Source organism: Scyliorhinus torazame, chromosome 7 (assembly GCF_047496885.1).
Source record: "Scyliorhinus torazame isolate Kashiwa2021f chromosome 7, sScyTor2.1, whole genome shotgun sequence".
Classification (NCBI taxonomy): Eukaryota; Metazoa; Chordata; class Chondrichthyes; order Carcharhiniformes; family Scyliorhinidae; genus Scyliorhinus; species Scyliorhinus torazame.
The window spans coordinates 125165004-125183559 of NC_092713.1; the positions used below are offsets into that span (position 1 = coordinate 125165004).

The 18556-nt window shown below is 48.8% G+C and overlaps 2 protein-coding genes across 11 annotated transcripts in view; one reads left to right on the plus strand and one right to left on the minus strand.

Moving 5' to 3' along the window:
• The window catches only part of nek7 (NIMA-related kinase 7), a 353502-nt gene that overhangs the window by 124351 nt on the left and 210595 nt on the right, over window positions 1-18556 (minus strand). For all 9 annotated transcript variants that reach the window (XM_072511457.1, XM_072511456.1, XM_072511450.1 and 6 more), the window contains 2 exons: window positions 17934-18074; window positions 3375-3437 (listed from right to left, as the gene is read on the minus strand). In XM_072511457.1, coding sequence (XP_072367558.1) covers window positions 3375-3437; window positions 17934-17960 — 90 coding nt within the window. In that variant the 5' untranslated portion in view covers window positions 17961-18074. The remainder of the gene's footprint in view (window positions 1-3374; window positions 3438-17933; window positions 18075-18556) is intronic.
• Window positions 1-18556, plus strand: part of LOC140426546 (uncharacterized) — a 205907-nt gene that overhangs the window by 121235 nt on the left and 66116 nt on the right. The gene's annotated exons all lie outside the window — the stretch shown is intronic.

Consider the following 18556-nt stretch of genomic DNA (forward strand, 5'->3'; position numbering starts at 1 on the left):
TAGTCCAGCACTGAATTCATTATGCCATGGAGAGTAATAAGAAATCCAGTAACTGCCTTTGGGGGGGGGGGGAAAAGCCATAAAATAGCATCACTATTGGACCACTATTGTGCAGTTCATGATGGTAGCCTGTGTGTAACAGTGGTCAAAGTCTACAAACATGGACCATCACCATGGGCCGGATTCATGGATGAGGGGGTTTACTGCCCCGCCACCTTAAGAGTTGGGCAGAGAACCCATCCCCATTGGTCACTGCAATCATTTAATGGTCCAAAGAGGTTAATAAATTGGAGGCGGGACTTCTGCCTGAGTGAGGGGCGGGTAATCGGATTGGCCGGCAGCTTTGTGGGCCCAACATTGTCAACAGCAGCAGTGGCCTGGACACTGGGACTACAAGCACTTCCTTGATTCCAAGTCCTGGATTCCAGGACCGGGTAAGTGTGGGGAGATCACAGCAGGGCAGGAATGTGAAGCTTGAAAGAGGGTGGGGGCCTTGTTGGAATGGCTGGTAGATGGGGGCCCTTGAGGGAGCCTCAGCAGGGTGAACTCTTGCTGTCAGCCTCAAAATTGAGATTGGGTGGGAAATGGTTCAGATGTTGCAAATTATAGGACATCTAAGGATTTCAACTGAAGCGACAGTAGATGGGCTGCCCCAGGTCTCGCTCGCCAACCGGAATAGTGCGGACAGATCATGGATCAGGCATCCAGGGAATTTTAGCCACCCCCCCACGGGAAACTGTAAACATGATTGAGACATCGATTTAGCATTTTTTAAAATCCGTCTCGTTACTGTTCTTTTGATATTTGCAACCTATACAGTTATATGCGGAACCATATGATTTTGTTTCCATGTCGGATTTTGAATCTGGATTTGACAGCGCTTTGTCAATTTCTACAGTTGAGTTCCAGAAAATGGTTGAGATTGAAAACAGTGAACCAAACTAAATCTGTAAAAATTCATAGCGCTAAAGACAAGCCCACATTACAATATTAATTAAAAATGCAAAGACGGCACGATGGAGCAGTGGTTAGCACTGCTGCCTCACGACGCTGAGGACCCGGGTTCGATCCCGGCCCCGGGTAACTGTCTATGTGGAGTTTGCACATTCTCCCCATGTCTACGTGGGTCTCAGCCCCATAACCCCAAAATATGCAGGGTTGGTGGATTAGCCACACTAAATTTCCCGCTAATTGGAAAAGAAATGCTAACAAATGTTTGAAACAGACAGCAAGTCCATCAGGATCCGAAAACAAATAGATGGGTGAATATTTTGGTGGAGACTGGTCTTCAGAACAATTTGTACCAAGTTGGTAAGAGTGCATCTCCTCTTTGATGAAACTCATCAAGTCATTGTGAGGATATTTGAGGAGCAAGAATCTTTCTATCACCATTCCAGTACTTGGAGGAGGCCAGATAGCACCAGATTTAACTGCAAATTAGACAAGCATAACCTTTCTGTGAACTCAGGAATTGATTGATGACATTTTACAAGAGCTCAATGTCTTGCACACCTCTTCATTGAGATATTAATAGATCTGTTTATTTCCCATCAGTCATTTATACAGGACCAAATAATGAGCAAGATAAATTACAACTTTTAATTTCTGGTAAATTATTTAAAATTTTTAAGGAAGTGTTAAATATTATGTTATTGTCGGTTTGTTGTCTACTTTATATATCTGACTTACCTCCGAGCAATGTAGAGATGACACTAGTTTTAAATCTACAACAGGTTTATTTATAGCGCTTTAAAATATCTCTTGAATGACAAGATGTTTCCATTCACACATGTTCATAGCTCTGGCTTCTCAGGTATTTCTGGAAGCTTTTGTTTACTTTAGGTCTCAGAGGTTACACCAGGCTTAATAAATCTAGCACAGTGAACATAGATCAAAGATCAAATACAGATCAATTAAACCATTGAACAGTGCACTAGTTGATGTTTATAATTTGTTATGACAATAGAACCCATGATTAGTCTTAACACAAACCTTTATTCAAAATGATAGGAGACAGGTAGTAGAGGGTATGGGAAAAGCAAACTACATGAATATTTGCAATAACAGTGTGACAAACAATGGAGTTCAAACTAGTGAAATTAATGTAGAGAACTGTGGGGAAGAGCTCCTTCACACAAGCTCAGATTAATTTTCTGGAAGAGATGGAGGCAAAAACCATAAGGGCCAGCCAGGAGCCAGTTAGATTGTGTGGCAGGGGTCAGGGATATATCGCTGGACAGACGGAACAGATCTATTTCGTGAACTCGTGCTCCAGTGCAGTAGCGTAACCTATTGTTAATGCTGGGGCAGTGGTTGTACATGGTGTTACACGTTAGCACAGTGGGTAGCACAGTTGCTTCACAGCTTCAGGGCCCCAGGTTCGATTCCCAGCTTGGGTCACTGTCTGTATGCAGTCTGCAGGTTCTCCCTGTGTCTGCGTGGGTTTCCTCCGGGTGCTCAGGTTTCTTCCCACAAGTCCCGATAGACGTGCTGTTGGGTGAATTGGATATTCTGAATTCTCCCTCTGTGTACCCGAACAGGCGCCAGAATGTGCCGACTAGGGGCTTTTCACAGTAACTTCATTGCAGTGTTAATGTAAGCCTACTTGTGATAATAAAGATTATCAAATTAAATGAATTTATTTTAATAAACTATATGGAATGCATGACTACTTAAAAGGCAAGTAAAAGATTAACTAAATTAGCTGGTGTCATGTTTTTATTATGTCTTTAACCTGCTAAACCAATTAAGTATCAAGCAGTTGAGAGGGAAATACAAGTTGATGCAGAAAGATTGCGCTTGTATCTAAAATTAATGTTATTCTTTATTAGTTGTGCTCTGCATACAACAGGTAGCTCATACAACATTGATGTTCCATTGAAAGAGATCCTATTGAAAAAGAGAGCTGTATTGCCATACTCATATGGCAAATACAAGTGTACTGTTCACTTCGATCTTTGAAACATTTTACCTAGTTTCCACAGATTAACCCAGAAAGTGGTCACTGGTTAATTACATTTTTTTCAGCATGCATCCAACTGAATAACAGAGAGAGTACCAGATCATGATCACAACAAAAATTGCCACAAGCACTAAAGGCTTAGGCTGTCAGCAGTGTGACAGAATTACTGTATGTAACATGAGGCATAGCGTGCCCAAAATTGTAATTGCCAAACTATTGATTGGAGTCTGCAATGTAATTAGTTTCAAGATAAAATATTGCACAAGTATTTGCTGCAGTTGTTTTGGTTGTCTCTATAATTTGGTCAGCATCTACAAGACAACTAACACCTACAACATCAATGAAAGAACACATTCTTAGAATTATTTTGCCCCAGTTTGTAATCTCCACCCCTCCCACCACCCAATCTTACCTTTAAGAGATCTATTTCTTTGATGCAATCTTGACGAGCTTTGGCATCCATCATTTCAAATATCTGAAAAAAATAGTAGCTTAAGTATTCCATTTCATACCGAATAAACAAAAGTTATAAAATAATCAAATGAAATAGATTTATTCTACTTTCTCGATATCATGAAGACCTGTAAATTCCCTTGCACTAAAACACCAATTCAAAATGAGACAAGAATGATGATTCTTATAGAAGAACAAATTGCAACATACATCTCAAAAGCAGCAAAAAGCAGTTTTTTTTTAAATAAATGTTTTATCAAAGCTTTTCCAACCAACGTTTTTACATAACAAAAATAGAAGTACAAATAATAATAAAAATACAAATAAACAAGAATTAGTAAACAAAACAAGGTGGGTGTTGTCTTCCTGTAAAACTTACATTATATCAACAGTTTCCCCCCCCCCCCCAAACCTGGAGCAAATCTATGGTTATTCCGTATCGGGGTCCACACAGGCTCCTCCTGCCTGTGTCTCCTCCACTGCCCCTAAATCCTCAGTGCCGCCGCCACAACCGGACTGGAGGTGTATCGTGCCGGTGAGAATGGCAGCGGAGCCGTGACTAGTGCCCCTAGGCTGATGCCTTTGCATGACGCCGCCACCATCTCCATTATCCACTTCCTAATCATGGCCACATTGGCCGCCCAATAGCTGCAGAAGTTCGGCAGAGCCAGTCCCGTCCGCCCCCCACCCCCCGGCTACATTCAAGAATGCCTTTTTAACTCGCGGGGTTTTATTCGCCCACACAAACCCCGTAACAATCCTATTCACCCACTTAAAAAAGGACTTGGGGATGAAAATGGGGAGGCACTGAAAGACAAAGAGGAACCTGGGGAGAACCGTCATTTTCACAGTCTGCACCCGCCCCGCCAGGGAAAGCGGGAGCATATCCCACCTTTTAAACTCTCCCTTCATCTGCTCCACGAGTCGGGTTAAGTTGAGCCTGTGCAGGGCATTCCAGTTCCTGGCCACTTGTATCCCAAAGTACCGAAAGCTCCTCTCCACTATCCTGAGCGGGAGCTCCCTCAGTCTCTCCTCCTGGCCCCTGCCGTGGACCACGAACAGCTCACTCTTCCCCACCTTCAATTTATACCCCGAGAAGCTCCCAAAGTCCCTCAGGATCCGCAAGACCTCCCCATCCCCTCTAGCGGGTCCGAAATGTACAACAGGTCATCTGCGTAGAGGGAGACCCAGTGTTCCTCCCCCCCACGCACCAGCCCCCTCCAATCCCTTGAAGTCCTGAGCGCAATGGCCAACGGCTCAATTGCCAGGGCAAACAGCAACGGGGACAGGGGACACCCCTGCCTCGTCCCCCGGTGAGGCCTGAAATACTCCGACCATAGCCTGTTTGTGGACACACTCGCTACAGGGGCCTGATACAGCAGCTTGACCCACCCTATGAATCCCTCCCCAAATCCAAATCTGCCTAACGCTTCTCACAAATACTCCCACTCTACCCTGTCAAAGGCCTTCTCCGCGTTCATTGCAGCCACCACTTCCGCATCCCCACCCTCCGAGGGCATCATGATAATATTCAGGAACCTCCTCACATTCGTGTTCAGCTGCCTGCCCTTATCGAAACCCGTCTGGTCCTCCCCAATCACTCCCGGGACACAGTCCTCTATTCTGGTGGCCAGAATTTTTGCCAACAGTTTGGCGTCTACATTCAGGAGCAATATCGGCCTGTGGGACCCACACTGAAGTGGGTCCGTCTCTTTCTTAAAGATGAGCAAAATCAATGCCTGCGACATCGTCGGGGGGAGGGGCCCTCTCTTCTTTGCCTCATTGAAGGTTCTTAGCAGGAGCGGGCTCAGTAGCTCCAAGAACTTCTTATAAAATTCTACAGGGAGACTTCCGGGTGCGGCGATGACCAGCTAAGTCGCACGTTTCGGCAGCTCCCGGTGGAACGGACTTTTGGGCTCTTGATAGGAGCCCCAACGGCAATTTTAACGGCTAAAAACACCGTGCGGTAAACCAGTAGGGAATTCCCCCTGGACACGGATGGAAAAAGGAGAGGAAAGTGGCCGGATTGCAACGGATCCTTTGGAACAGCGGCAAGGAAGGCAAGCAAAAACCAAGATGGCGTCGGAAGGTGGCAGTTTCATATGGGGCCCTGAACAACAAGAGTTCTTGAAATGTTGCGTGGAGGAGATAAAAAAGGAAATGAAGAAAGAGCTGCTGGCCCCGATACTACAGGCGATCGAAGGGCTAAAGGAGAAACAAAAGACCCAGGAGCAGGAGCTTCGGGTCGTGAAGGCGAAGGCAGCCGAGAATGAGGACGATATACAGGGCCTGGTGGTGAAGACGGAGATACAGGAGGCACATCAGAAACGATGTGTGGAGAGGTTGGAGGCACTGGAAAACAACGCAAGGAGGAACAACCTGAGGATTCTTGGTCTTCCTGAAGGTGTGGAGGGGGCGGACGTCGGGGCATATGTGAGCACGATGCTGCACTCGTTAATGGGAGCGGAGGCCCCGACGGGTCCGTTGGAGGTGGAGGGAGCGTACCGAGTTATGGCGCGAGGACCGAGAGCAGGAGAAACTCCTAGAGCCATAGTGGTGAGATTCCTCCGTTTTAAGGATAGAGAAATGGTCCTTAGATGGGCGAAGAAAACTCGGTGCAGTAAATGGGAGAACGCGGTGATCCGCGTTTATCAAGACTGGAGTGCGGAGGTGGCGAGAAGGAGGGCGAGCTTTAATCGGGCCAAGGCGGTGCTTCATAAAAGGAAGATAAAATTTGGAATGCTGCAACCGGCAAGACTGTGGGTCACATATCAAGGGAGGCACCACTACTTTGAGACGGCGGATGAAGCGTGGACTTTTATTGTAGAAGAAAAACTGGAACGAGTGGATTATTAAAAAGAACGTTTGGACAAAGTGGTGGGGCGAATGTGGGGGGCGAAGAGGGGTTTTATGTTCTAATCCTGCGGTATGGTAACTTTTCTCTCTCCCACAGGTGGTGATGGGGGGAGGTGGGGAGGGAGAGGAGATGGGGCGTTGGCCATGGGGGGCGGGGCCAAGGGAGAAGCGCGGGCTTGGCTCCCCGCGCTATGATAATTATGGCGGGAATAGAGAAGCAGGAAGGAGGGGGCGTCGCACGGTGCGAGCCGTGGTCACGGGGGGAAGCCGAGGTCGGCCAGAGTTTGCTGACTTCTGGGAGCAACATGGGGGGAGTAATTACGCTAGCGGGGGGTCTAGCGGGGGGGGTGGGAGGGGGGAATTACTGGGTTGCTGCTGCTGGGGAAAGGGGGGAGCGGGTACGGGAGAGGATGGGCGGGGGGGCACCGCCTGGGGGAGATACAGCTGCGTGGGAACTGGGTGAGAAGCTGGAAAAAGATGATGGCTAATCGGCAAGGGGGGGGGGGGGGGGTGGGAAGCCCCCCAACTCGGCTGATCACGTGGAACGTGAGAGGGCTCAACGGGCCGATAAAGAGGGCACGGGTACTCGCACACCTTAAGAAACTTAAAGCAGATGTGGTTATGCTACAGGAAACGCACCTGAAACTGATAGACCAGGTTAAGCTGCGCAAAGGGTGGGTGGGGCAGGTGTTCCATTCGGGGCTGGATGCGAAAAACAGGGGGGTGGCTATATTAGTGGGGAAGCGGGTAATGTTCGAGGCAAAGACTATAGTGGTGGATAACGGGGGCAGATACGTGATGGTGAGTGGCAAATTACAGGGAGAGATGGTGGTTTTGGTAAATGTGTATGCCCCGAACTGGGATGATGCCAATTTTATGAGGCGAATGCTAGGACGCATTCCGGACCTAGAGACGGGAAAGCTGATAATGGGGGGGAGACTTTAACACGGTGTTGGAACCAGGGCTGGATAGGTCGAAGTCCAGGACTGGTAGGAGGCCGGCAGCAGCCAAGGTGCTTAAAGATTTTATGGAGCAGATGGGAGGTGTGGGCCTGTGGAGATTCAGTAGACCTAGGAGTATGGAGCTCTCGTTTTTCTCCTATGTCCATAAAGTCTATTCGCGCATAGACTTTTTTGTGCTGGGTAGGGCATTGATCCCGAAGGTGAGGGGAACGGAATATACGGCTATAGCCATTTCGGATCATGCCCCACACTGGGTGGACTTGGAGATAGGGGAGGAAACAGGAGGGCGCCCACCCTGGAGAATGGACATGGGACTAATGGCGGATGAGGGGGTGTGTCTAAGGGTGAGGGGATGTATTGAAAAGTACTTGGAACTCAATGACAATGGGGAGGTCCAGGTGGGAGTGGTCTGGGAGGCGTTGAAGGCGGTGGTTAGGGGGGAGCTGATATCAATAAGGGCACATAAAGGGAAGCAGGAGAGTAAGGAACGGGAGCGGTTGCTGCAAGAACTTTTGAGGGTGGACAGACAATATGCGGAAGCACCGGAGGAGGGATTGTACAGGGAAAGGCAAAGGCTGCATGTGGAATTTGACTTGCTGACTACAGGCACTGCAGAGGCACAATGGAGGAAGGCGCAGGGTGTACAGTATGAATATGGGGAGAAGGCGAGCAGATTGCTGGCACACCAATTGAGGAAAAGGGGAGCAGCGAGGGAAATAGGGGGAGTGAGGGACGAGGAAGGAGAGATGGAGCGGGGAGCGGAGAGAGTGAATGAAGTGTTCAAGACATTTTATAAAAAATTATATGAAGCTCAACCCCCGGATGGGAGGGAGAGAATGATGGACTTTTTGGATCGGCTGGAAATTCCCACGGTGAAAGAGCAGGAAAGGGTGGGACTGGGAGCACAGATCGAGGTAGAAGAAGTGGTGAAAGGAATTAGGAGTATGCAGACGGGAAAGGCCCCGGGACCGGACGGATTCCCAGTTGAATTCTATAGAAAATATTTGGACTTGCTCGCCCCGGTACTGACGAGGACCTTTAACGAGGCAAAGGAAAGGGGACAACTGCCCCCGACTATGTCTGAAGCAACGATATCGCTTCTCTAAAAGAAGGAAAAGGACCCGCTACAATGCGGGTCCTACAGACCAATTTCCCTCCTAAATGTGGATGCCAAGGTCCTGGCCAAGGTAATGGCAATGAGAATAGAGGAATGTGTCCCGGGGGTGGTTCACGAGGACCAAACTGGGTTTGTGAAGGGGAGACAGCTGAACACGAATATACGGAGGCTGTTAGGGGTAATGATGATGGCCCCACCAGAGGGTGAAACGGAGATAGTAGTGGCGATGGATGCCGAGAAAGCATTTGATAGAGTGGAATGGGATTATTTGTGGGAGGTGTTGAGGAGATTTGGTTTTGGAGAGGGGTATGTTAGATGGGTGCAGCTATTGTATAGGGCCCCAGTGGCGAGTGTGGTCACGAATGGACGGGGATCGGCATATTTTCGGCTCCATAGAGGGACAAGGCAGGGATGTCCTCTGTCCCCATTACTGTTTGCACTGGCGATTGAGCCCCTGGCGATAGCGCTGAGGGGTTCCAAGAGATGGAGGGGAGTACTTAGGGGAGGAGAAGAACACCGGGTATCTTTGTATGCGGATGATTTGCTACTATATGTGGCGGATCCGGCGGAGGGGATGCCAGAAATAATGCGGATACTTGGGGAGTTTGGGGATTTTTCAGGGTATAAATTGAACATGGGGAAGAGTGAGCTGTTTGTGGTGCATCCAGGGGAGCAGAGTAGAGAAATAGAGGACCTACCGTTGAGGAAGGTAACAAGAGACTTTCGTTACCTGGGGATCCAGATAGCTAAGAATTGGGGCACATTGCACAGGCTAAATTTAACGCGGTTGGTGGAACAGATGGAGGAAGATTTCAAGAGATGGGATATGGTAGCCCTGTCAATGGCAGGGAGGGTGCAGGCGGTTAAGATGGTGGTCCTCCCGAGATTCCTCTTTGTGTTTCAGTGCCTCCCGGTGGTGATTACGAAGGCTTTTTTTAAAAGGATAGAAAAGAGCATCATGGGTTTTGTTTGGGCCGGGAAGACTCCGAGAGTGAGGAAGGGATTCTTACAGCGTAGTAGGGATAGGGGGGGGCTTGCACTACCGAGCCTAAGTGAGTACTATTGGGCCGCTAATATTTCAATGGTGAGTAAGTGGATGGGAGAGGAGGAGGGAGCGGCGTGGAAGAGACTAGAGAGGGCGTCCTGTAGGGGGACTAGCCTGCAGGCTATGGTGACAGCCCCATTGCCGTTCTCACCGAGGAACTACACCACAAGCCCGGTGGTGGTAGCTACACTGAAGATTTGGGGACAGTGGAGACGACATAGGGGAAAGACTGGAGCATTGGGGGGGTCCCCGATAAGAAACAACCATAGGTTTGCCCCGGGGGGAATGGATGGGGGATATGGAATGTGGCAAAGAGCAGGGATAACGCAATTGAAAGATCTATTTGTGGATGGGAAGTTCGCGAGTCTGGGAGCGCTGACCGAGAAATATGGGTTGCCCCAAGGGAATGCATTCAGGTACATGCAACTGAGGGCTTTTGCGAGGCAACAGGTGAGGGAATTTCCGCAGCTCCCGACACAAGAGGTGCAGGACAGAGTGATCTCATTCAAAGACATGGGTGGGGGATGGTAAGGTGTCAGATATATATAGGGAAATGAGGGACGAAGGGGAGACTATGGTGGATGAACTAAAAGGGAAATGGGAAGAAGAGCTAGGGGAGGAGATCGAGGAGGGGCTGTGGGCAGATGCCCTAAGCAGGGTAAACTCGTTGTCCTCGTGTGCCAGGCTAAGCCTGATTCAGTTTAAGGTATTACACAGGGCACATATGACTGGAACACGGGTCAGTAAATTTTTTGGGGTGGAGGATAGGTGTGCGAGGTGCTCGAGAAGCCCAGCGAATCATACCCATATGTTTTGGTCATGCCCGGCGCTACAGGGGTTTTGGATGGGGGTGACAAAGGCGCTTTCAAAAGTAGTAGGAGTCCGGGTCGAACCAAGCTGGGGGTTGGCTATATTTGGGGTTGCACAAGAGCCGGGAGTGCAGGAGGCGAGAGAGGCCGATGTTTTGGCCTTTGCGTCCCTAGTAGCCCGGCGCAGGATATTGTTAATGTGGAAAGAAGCCAAGCCCCCGGGGGTGGAGACCTGGATAAATGACATGGCGGGGTTTATAAAGCTAGAGCGGATTAAGTTCGTCCTAAGGGGGTCGGCTCAAGGGTTCACCAGGCGGTGGCAACCGTTCGTCGAATATCTTGCGGATAGATAGATGGGGGGAAAAAAGAAGGCAGCAGCAGCAGCCCAGGATTTGGGGGGGGGGGGGGGGGGGGGGGAGGGATGGGGGGGGTGGGCGGGGGGGGGGGGGGGGCTTGTGACAAGGCAGTTGCCAATTAGGGCTAGTTTTCATTTTTGTTATTTAATATTTATTCATTTTTTGTTTTTTGTTTATATAAAATAGGTCATTGTTATCTGTGTTGTTATAATATTGTGTAAAGGATGCACAATGTACTGTGTTGGTTGACCAAAAATTTTCAATAAAATATTTATTAAAAAAAAAAAATTCTACAGGGAAGCCGTCAGGACCCGGCGCCTTGCCCGACTGCATGCTTGCCAGCTCCCTGACTACCTCCTCCAACTCAATTGGGGCCCTCAATCCCCCCACCCGCTCCACTTCAACCCTCGGGAACCTCAACCGGTCCATAAACTGCCTCATCCCTTCCCCTTCCCCAGGGGGTTCCGACTCGTATAACTTCCCGTAGAACTCCCTGAAGACTTCATTGACCCTCTCTGGGCTCAGCACCATGTTGCCCTCCTTATCCCGCACTCCCCCAATCTCTCCAGCCGCTCCCACTTGCGCAGTTGGTGCGCCAGCATCCTACTCACCTTCTCCCCATACTCGTAGACTGCCCCTTTCACTTTCCTTAACTGCGCCTCCGCCTTGCCCGTGGTCAGCAAGTCAAACTCCGCCTGAAGTTTCCGGCATTCGTTCAGCAGCCCCCCCTCTGGGGCCTCCGCGTATCTCCTGTCTACCCGGAGTATCTCTCCCACCAGCCTCTCCCACTCCGCCCTCTCCCTCTTCTCTCTGCTCTGTGGGACCCGATGGAGATTAACTCTCCCCTAACGACCTCCTTCAAAGCCTCCCACACCACTGCCACCGTTACCTCCCATGTCATTCGCTCCCACACAGTTCTCTATGCTCCTCCCTATCTGCCCACACACCTCCTCATCCGCCAGCAGCCCCACATCCAGTCTCCAGACAGGGCGCTGACCCCGCTTCGCCCCCAGCCGCCGGTCCACCCAGTGTGGGGCATGGTCCGAGACCGCAATGGCAGAGTATTCAACCACCTCCACCCTCGGGATCAGCGCCCTACTCAACTCAAAAAAGTCTATATGCGAATAGACTTTATGGACGTGGGAGAAAAAGGAGTACTCCTTCGCCCTTGGCCGTGCAAACCTCCATGGGTCCACACCCCCCATGTGGCCTATGAACTCCCACAGGGCCCTGGCCGCCGCTGGCCTCTTTCCCGACCTGGACTTGGAACGGTCCAAAATCGGGTCCAGGACCATATTAAAGTCCCCTCCCATAATCAGGCTACTTGACTCAAGTCCGGGATCCTACCCAACACCCGCCTCATGAAGTCTGCATCGTCCTAGTTTGGGTCATACACATTCACTAGCACCACCCGTGCCCCCTGCAGCTTGCCACTCACCATTATGTACCTGCCCCCCCTTGTCCGCCACGATACTCCCCGCCACAAATGTCACTCGTTTACTAACCAAAATTGCCACCCCTCTGGTCTTTGAGTCTAACCCCGAGTGAAACACCTGTCCCACCCATCCTTTCCTTAGCCTCGTCTGGTCCGCGAGCTTTAAGTGCATCTCTTGCAACATGGCCACGTCCGCCTTCAACTCCTTTAAATGCAAGAACACGCGGGGACCTCTTGACCGGCCCATTCAGGCCCCTCACGTTCCACGTGATGAGCCTGGTCGGGGGGTTGGCCACCCCCCTATCCTGCCGACTAACCATCTCCCTTTTTCGGCCAGCCACGTGCCCCCACCTCCCGATTCCAGCCCTCCCCTCGGCAGCCCCCCAGCACGACTCTCCATCCATTCCCCTCACCTGGCTCTCCTTCAGTCAGCAGAGCAGCACCCCTTCTCTCTCACCCACCCCCCCCTCCCCAGCATCCGCTTAGCTCTGATTTCCCCCCCCACTATACTTCCGTGAGTCAGCTCACCCATGCTGACCCCGGCCGCTCCTGCCCCTATATGCCGACCCGAAACATGTTGCCTCCTTTGGGCTACCCAAACCCAAACCCACCCCCCGCACAGGGTAGAGGGGGAAGCGCCAATCGGGACCTTCCCATGCGCCGGAGCACCCGTCCCGGGCTTTCCCGCCCCCTAAAACCAAACCCCTGAAAAACAAAACAAACAACAAAACCACCGACCAAACTGGAGCAGACAAGCAAATGATCTTATGCTTTACCCGCCATCTTACCCCCGGTCCACCCCCACCCGCACATTTCACCCCCATACAACTGTACCTTAGTTCAGGTCCAGCTTCTCGTGCCTGATGAACGACCACGTCTCATCCGGCGTATCAAAGTAATGGTGCCTGTCCTGGTATGTTACCCAGAGTCTCGCCGGATGAAGGAGTCCAACTTCACCCCTTTGCTGTGGAGGACCACCTCAGCCCGGTTGAACCCCACACGCCTCCTCGCCAACTCAGCTCCCAAATCCTGGTAGATGCAGATCTCGCCGTTCTCCCACTTACTGCTCCGCTCTTTCTTCGCCCACTGCAGGATTTGCTCCCGGTCTGTCAAACGATTAAACCGTATCACCATCGCCCTCGGTGACTCGTTCACCCTCGGCTTTCTGGCGAGGACCCTGTGCACCCCATCCAGCTCCAAGGGACGCGGGAAGGCCCCCGCGCCCATCAGCGTCCCCAACATTGTGGTCGCGTACTTGTTCCCATCCGCCCCCTCCGCTCTTTCTGGAAGGCCCAGGATCCGCAGATTATGGCTCAGAGACCTGTACTCAAGGTCACCTAGCCTCTCTTGCCATCTCGTGTAGCGCCTCGTGCGCCTCCACCTTCACCGCCAGGCCCAGGATCTCGTTCTCATTCTCCGCCACCTTCCTCCTCACCTCCTTGATCTCCTTCCCCTGCGCCTTCTGGGCCACCACAACCTTCTCCGTGGAGGCCAACATCTCCGTTTTAAGCTCCAGAAAGCAACTTTTTAAGAATTCTTGTTGTTCTTTGGCCCTCTGGGCCCACACCTCCCGATCTTCTCCGGCCGCCATTTTGTTTTCCCGGACCATCTCTACCTTCTTCCCCGCGTTTGCACGTCTGCCGGTCTCACTCCTCGTTCTCTCCATGCAGCCCCCGGGTGAACCTCTCCCACACCCGTTCCCACACCTGTCTCAGCCTCCAAATGCCGCCGCCGTCCCGTTCAACGGCCCGAAATACCGACCTCGGCGGGAGCTGCCGTGAACGCGCGACCTAGCATGTCATGGCCTCCGCCGGCAGTCCCAGCAGGGTTTATTCAAATAAAATGATGCACACCAAAATAAATTTGCACCATTCAACATGGAGAAAATAATGTGTGGTTTGGATATGCTCAAACTTTATGATATAGCATCAAATTTTGAACGTCAACGGTACACAGTCGCCAAAATGTAAACATTAGTTTACATCTCCATTTTAGCAATTTGTAAAGGAGTTAAATGTGACGACTAGGGGCTTTTCACGGTAACTTCATTGCAGTGTTAGTGTAAGCCTACTTGTGACAATAATAAAGATTATTATTATGTCCTTTCGGAAAGAAAGGCGAGAATATTAAAGATGCCCGAGCTATAATCTTCCAACATTCTCTCATTTTGGGAACCATTCCTTTAGATTAGAGAATTGTACATGTCATGCTACTATTTAAGAAAGGGGAGAGAGGAGAACTAAGGAATTATTTTCAGGTTGGAAATCACTAGTCTATAATTAAGAATAGGTTGGATTTATAAACCTTGGGCATGTTTGATGCACCTTATTGAACTTTTTGAAGAGTTGCTCAAAGAAGTAGAACGGAGAATGTTGACAGATGTTATTGATATGGGCTTCCTGATGGCAATTGATAAAATACCTCAGAAAACACTGTTAGCTGAAACCCATGGTACTGGAGGCAAATTATTGGCCTAGTCAGGAAATTGGCTTAGAGGCTGGGCACAAACGGGAACATTTTCCAGTCCTGCTCGCCACGGGAATCGTTGCAGGCAGTACGGAAAATATGACAGACAATTTAAATGTCCATTGACCTCGAGCAGGAATTTCTGGTCACGGGGCAGGTGCAACCCGAAAATTCCACACAAGAGTGGGGAGAATGACTATTGACAGGATGTGATTAATTGTGTTTTGCAAGCTTCTGTATTGAGGGCTTAACTACTCAGCATATTCATCAACTGAAATGATGAGATAGAATGCCACATATCTAAATTTGCAAATGACAAAGATGAACAACATTGTTAGCAGTGTAGATGGAAGCATAAAATTACAAAGTGATTATTGATAAAATTAATGGGCAAAACTATGGCATATATTTTTCAATGTAGGCAAATGTAAGGTCATCCATTTTGAACCGAAAAAGGATAGAATTGGATACTTTCTAAATGGTGAAACACAGAAAGCAGTGGAAGTCCAAAGATACTTTGCAGTCCAGGGACACACATCATCAAAGCATCATGAACAGATGGAGAAAATAATCAACAAGACTAAAAGATTTCTGATCTTTATTTCCAGAGGAATAGAATGCAAGGGGAGTTCCACAAAGCTGTGGTCACATCACACCTGAAGTACTGAAAGGTGATCTGGGCACCACATCAGAGGAAGGATAATCCAATCTAACCTCTTCCATTTCACACTCAATTGCATCAGCATCACTCCAATTCTCCACCATCAATCTGAAACTCAACAAGATTGGCCACATAAATGCCATGACTACAACAGCAGGTCAGAGGCTCACAAGAAATAAGAGGAGTAGACCATATGGCTTGTTGAGCATGCTCTGTCATTACAATCATGGTTCACCGTGAGCTTCAATTCCACTTTCTTGCCTGTTTCCCATATCCCTCAATTCCCTGAAACACCAAAAATCTGTCTATCCCAGTTTTCAATGTATTCAACAACAAGGAATCGAGTAACCACATCCCTCTGGGGGGGGGGGGGGTAGAGAATTCCAAATATTCACAACCCTTTGAATTAAGAAATTTCTCTTCATCTCAGTCCTATATGACTTGGCCTAGTATCCTGATACCATGCACCCGTGTTTTATATTTTCCAGCGGAAACAATCGCTCAGCATTTACCTCATCAAGCCATTTCAGAATCTTATATGTTTCAATGAGATCACCTCCCATTGTTCTAAACTCCAAGGAATATAGACCCAATTTACTCAACCTTTCAACAAAGGACAATCCCAACACTTCAGGGAATAATTTGGTGAGCCTTTGTCATACTGTCGCCAAGACAAGTCTATCCTTCCTCAAATGTGGAGACCAAACCTGTATGTGGTATTGCAGACATGGTTTCACAAAAACCGCTGATTGCAGCAAGATATCTTTCTTCTTGTACTCCAAATCCTTTGCAAAGACCAACATGACATTTGCTTTCCTAATTGCTTGCTGAACTTAGATGCTAATTTTCTGTTTTCTTTGTATGAATGCATCCAAGCCTCACTGAAAAACATTTTAAATTTCACGGGCTGGATTCTCCATTATTGAAACTGTGTCCCAAGCCGGCGTCAAAACAGTGGAGTTTTTTTACTCCTGAAATTCCGGCAAAAAAGTTAAACAAATTCATAGCCCTGCAGTGGGCTAGCAGGATCCCAGAGTGAATCTCGCAGCATTTGCTGCAGATACGGGCCACCGCACTTCCGGGTCAGAGGCCGTGCAGGCGGACAACCATGGCCTCCAGGGGCCGCACTGTGCTCCATAGCGGACTCGGACCGCGAAGCTAGACCGAAGAAAGAGACCCCCCGATCGGCTGCGCGCCTGAGCCTCAACCCCCGCACATTAGTGCCCCGGTAGCTTATAAGCCCTCCCCGGATCTCCGATCGCCCGTCCCGACCAGGGCACGCGCGGACTGAGTCTGCAGCTGCTACGTGAACATCCCGACTGGCAACAGCAGGTTAGTTCCACGGCGTCGGGAACTCGGCCGGTCGGGAGCAGAAGATTGCTGAGCGGGCCTCTGGCAATGGCCCCCCGGCGTACTCCACGGTGCCGCTGATTTTCGATGCCCAGAGAATCACCGAACTTGCGCCGGGCCAGATTACGGAGTCAAACTGGATTCTCCGCCCTGGCGCTGGCCGCGATTTCGGTTGGGCTGCAGAGAATCCAGCCCCACATTTTCAAAGAAAAATTTGATTTTCTAGTCATAGGACCAAAATGATCAACTTTGCACTTCCCCACATTGCGCCCCATCTGCCATCTAGTTGTCCACTCACTTAACCTGCCTGTATCTCTTTGCAGTGCCCCTCTGTCTCCTCCTCCCCCGGCCCCCCCCCCCAAGCTTACCTTTCCATCTTGTTTTGTATCATCAGCAAACTTAGATAGGTTAATTTCTGTCTCTTTAACCATTTCCCAACAACTGATGTTGAGCTAATTGGTCTATTTTCTCTCTCCCTCCTTTCTCAAAAAGCAGTGTTACATTTGCCAACTTACAATCTGATGGGATCGGTCCTGAATCTGAGGAATATTGGAAAATCATAGCTAGTGCATACACTATCTCTCGTGCGACCTCTTTTAGAACCCTAGGATGTAAGTCATCAGGTCCCAGGAATGTCAGATTTCAGTCCCTTTAGTTTCTCCAATACTTTTTCTCTGATGATATTAATTACCTTAATTTCCTCTGTAATTGGCAGCAAGTAGCTCATCAATTGATTCCCCAAGCCACTCCACCATCTGGAAAGGCATATCAGCTGTGTTTATGGCATACTCTCCAGTTGCCTGGGTTCAGCAACCACAATGCTTGAGAATCTTAACATAACAGCCAACTTGATTGCATTTCAACCAATAGCCTAAACAGCCACTCTCTCTATCACCAGCATAATGTCACTGTAATACTCATTACTTATAAAATGCACTGCCGCAAGTGACCAAAACTCCTTCAGCAGTATCGCTATGCCCGAAAAGAACAAGGGCAACAGGTGCATGGAAACCCTCACCTCCATATTTCCCTCCAGGTCAAACACCATTCTGACTTGTACATATATTGTGGCTCTTTTGTCATCTCTGAACCAAAATTATGGAATTCTGTACCTAACAGCATTGTGGAGGAACCTTCATCAGATGTACTTTAGCGGTTCAGGAAAGCAGCACCTTAACACCTCCTCGAGGACAATAAGGGATATGCAGTAAATGCTGGCGTTGCCAACAAAGGCCACAGCTCAAAACTGAAAATAATTAAATGAATTCCTGTTGCAGCCAGTGAACATCACACCACAGCATGACAGCTATAAAATAAATCTAAATAACCATCACATTTCTAAAGTTCCATACCTAATTTCCATGTAGAAATACTTGTGTTTCTTACTTTTGACCTCTGGATCTGTGGCTTTCGACTGTACTTGTGGTGCAGTACTATTACATTTCATTTAAATGTACTTACCTGCACTTTCTTCAAAGCGACAGGCATTCCATCTAGGAGGCATGCTGCTCGATACACTTCGCTAAATTGCCCACGGCCAATCTTCTTCTCTATTTGGAAGTTTCCCAGTGTACCAAGACCCAAATCAGGACGCAGGGGCTTCTATAAATTTGAAGCACGCATAAAATCAAATGGAGTACGAAGAATGCAAGAGAACACATTAATATGAAAATATGAAAATAAGAAAAGGCTATCCAATTCCATCCATTTTTGTTTTCTAGACACAATGGTTTTGGATGTTGATTCTTAATTGAATTCTGTCAAACATATTCTCGCACAAAAACCATTACAATCCAGGTTGTTTGGAAAATCTGGCAGAAATAAGAATTATTAGCTGCTATAATTTTGAAAATGAGAAATAATGCAAAATAAATATTGTGCAGACCCAACTTGTCAATAGCCTGAAAAACAACAGTATTAACGTTCTCCAATCTTTCTTTCTTCTGATATTTTAAACACCGTATGTCATATACCTCATCCTCATCCATGATGTCCATGATAGCAGGGAGACTACCCTGAAATTAGCACGCAACCCTGCAGGACGTTACATGCTTTCATAGAATCCCTACAGTGCAGAAGGCTAT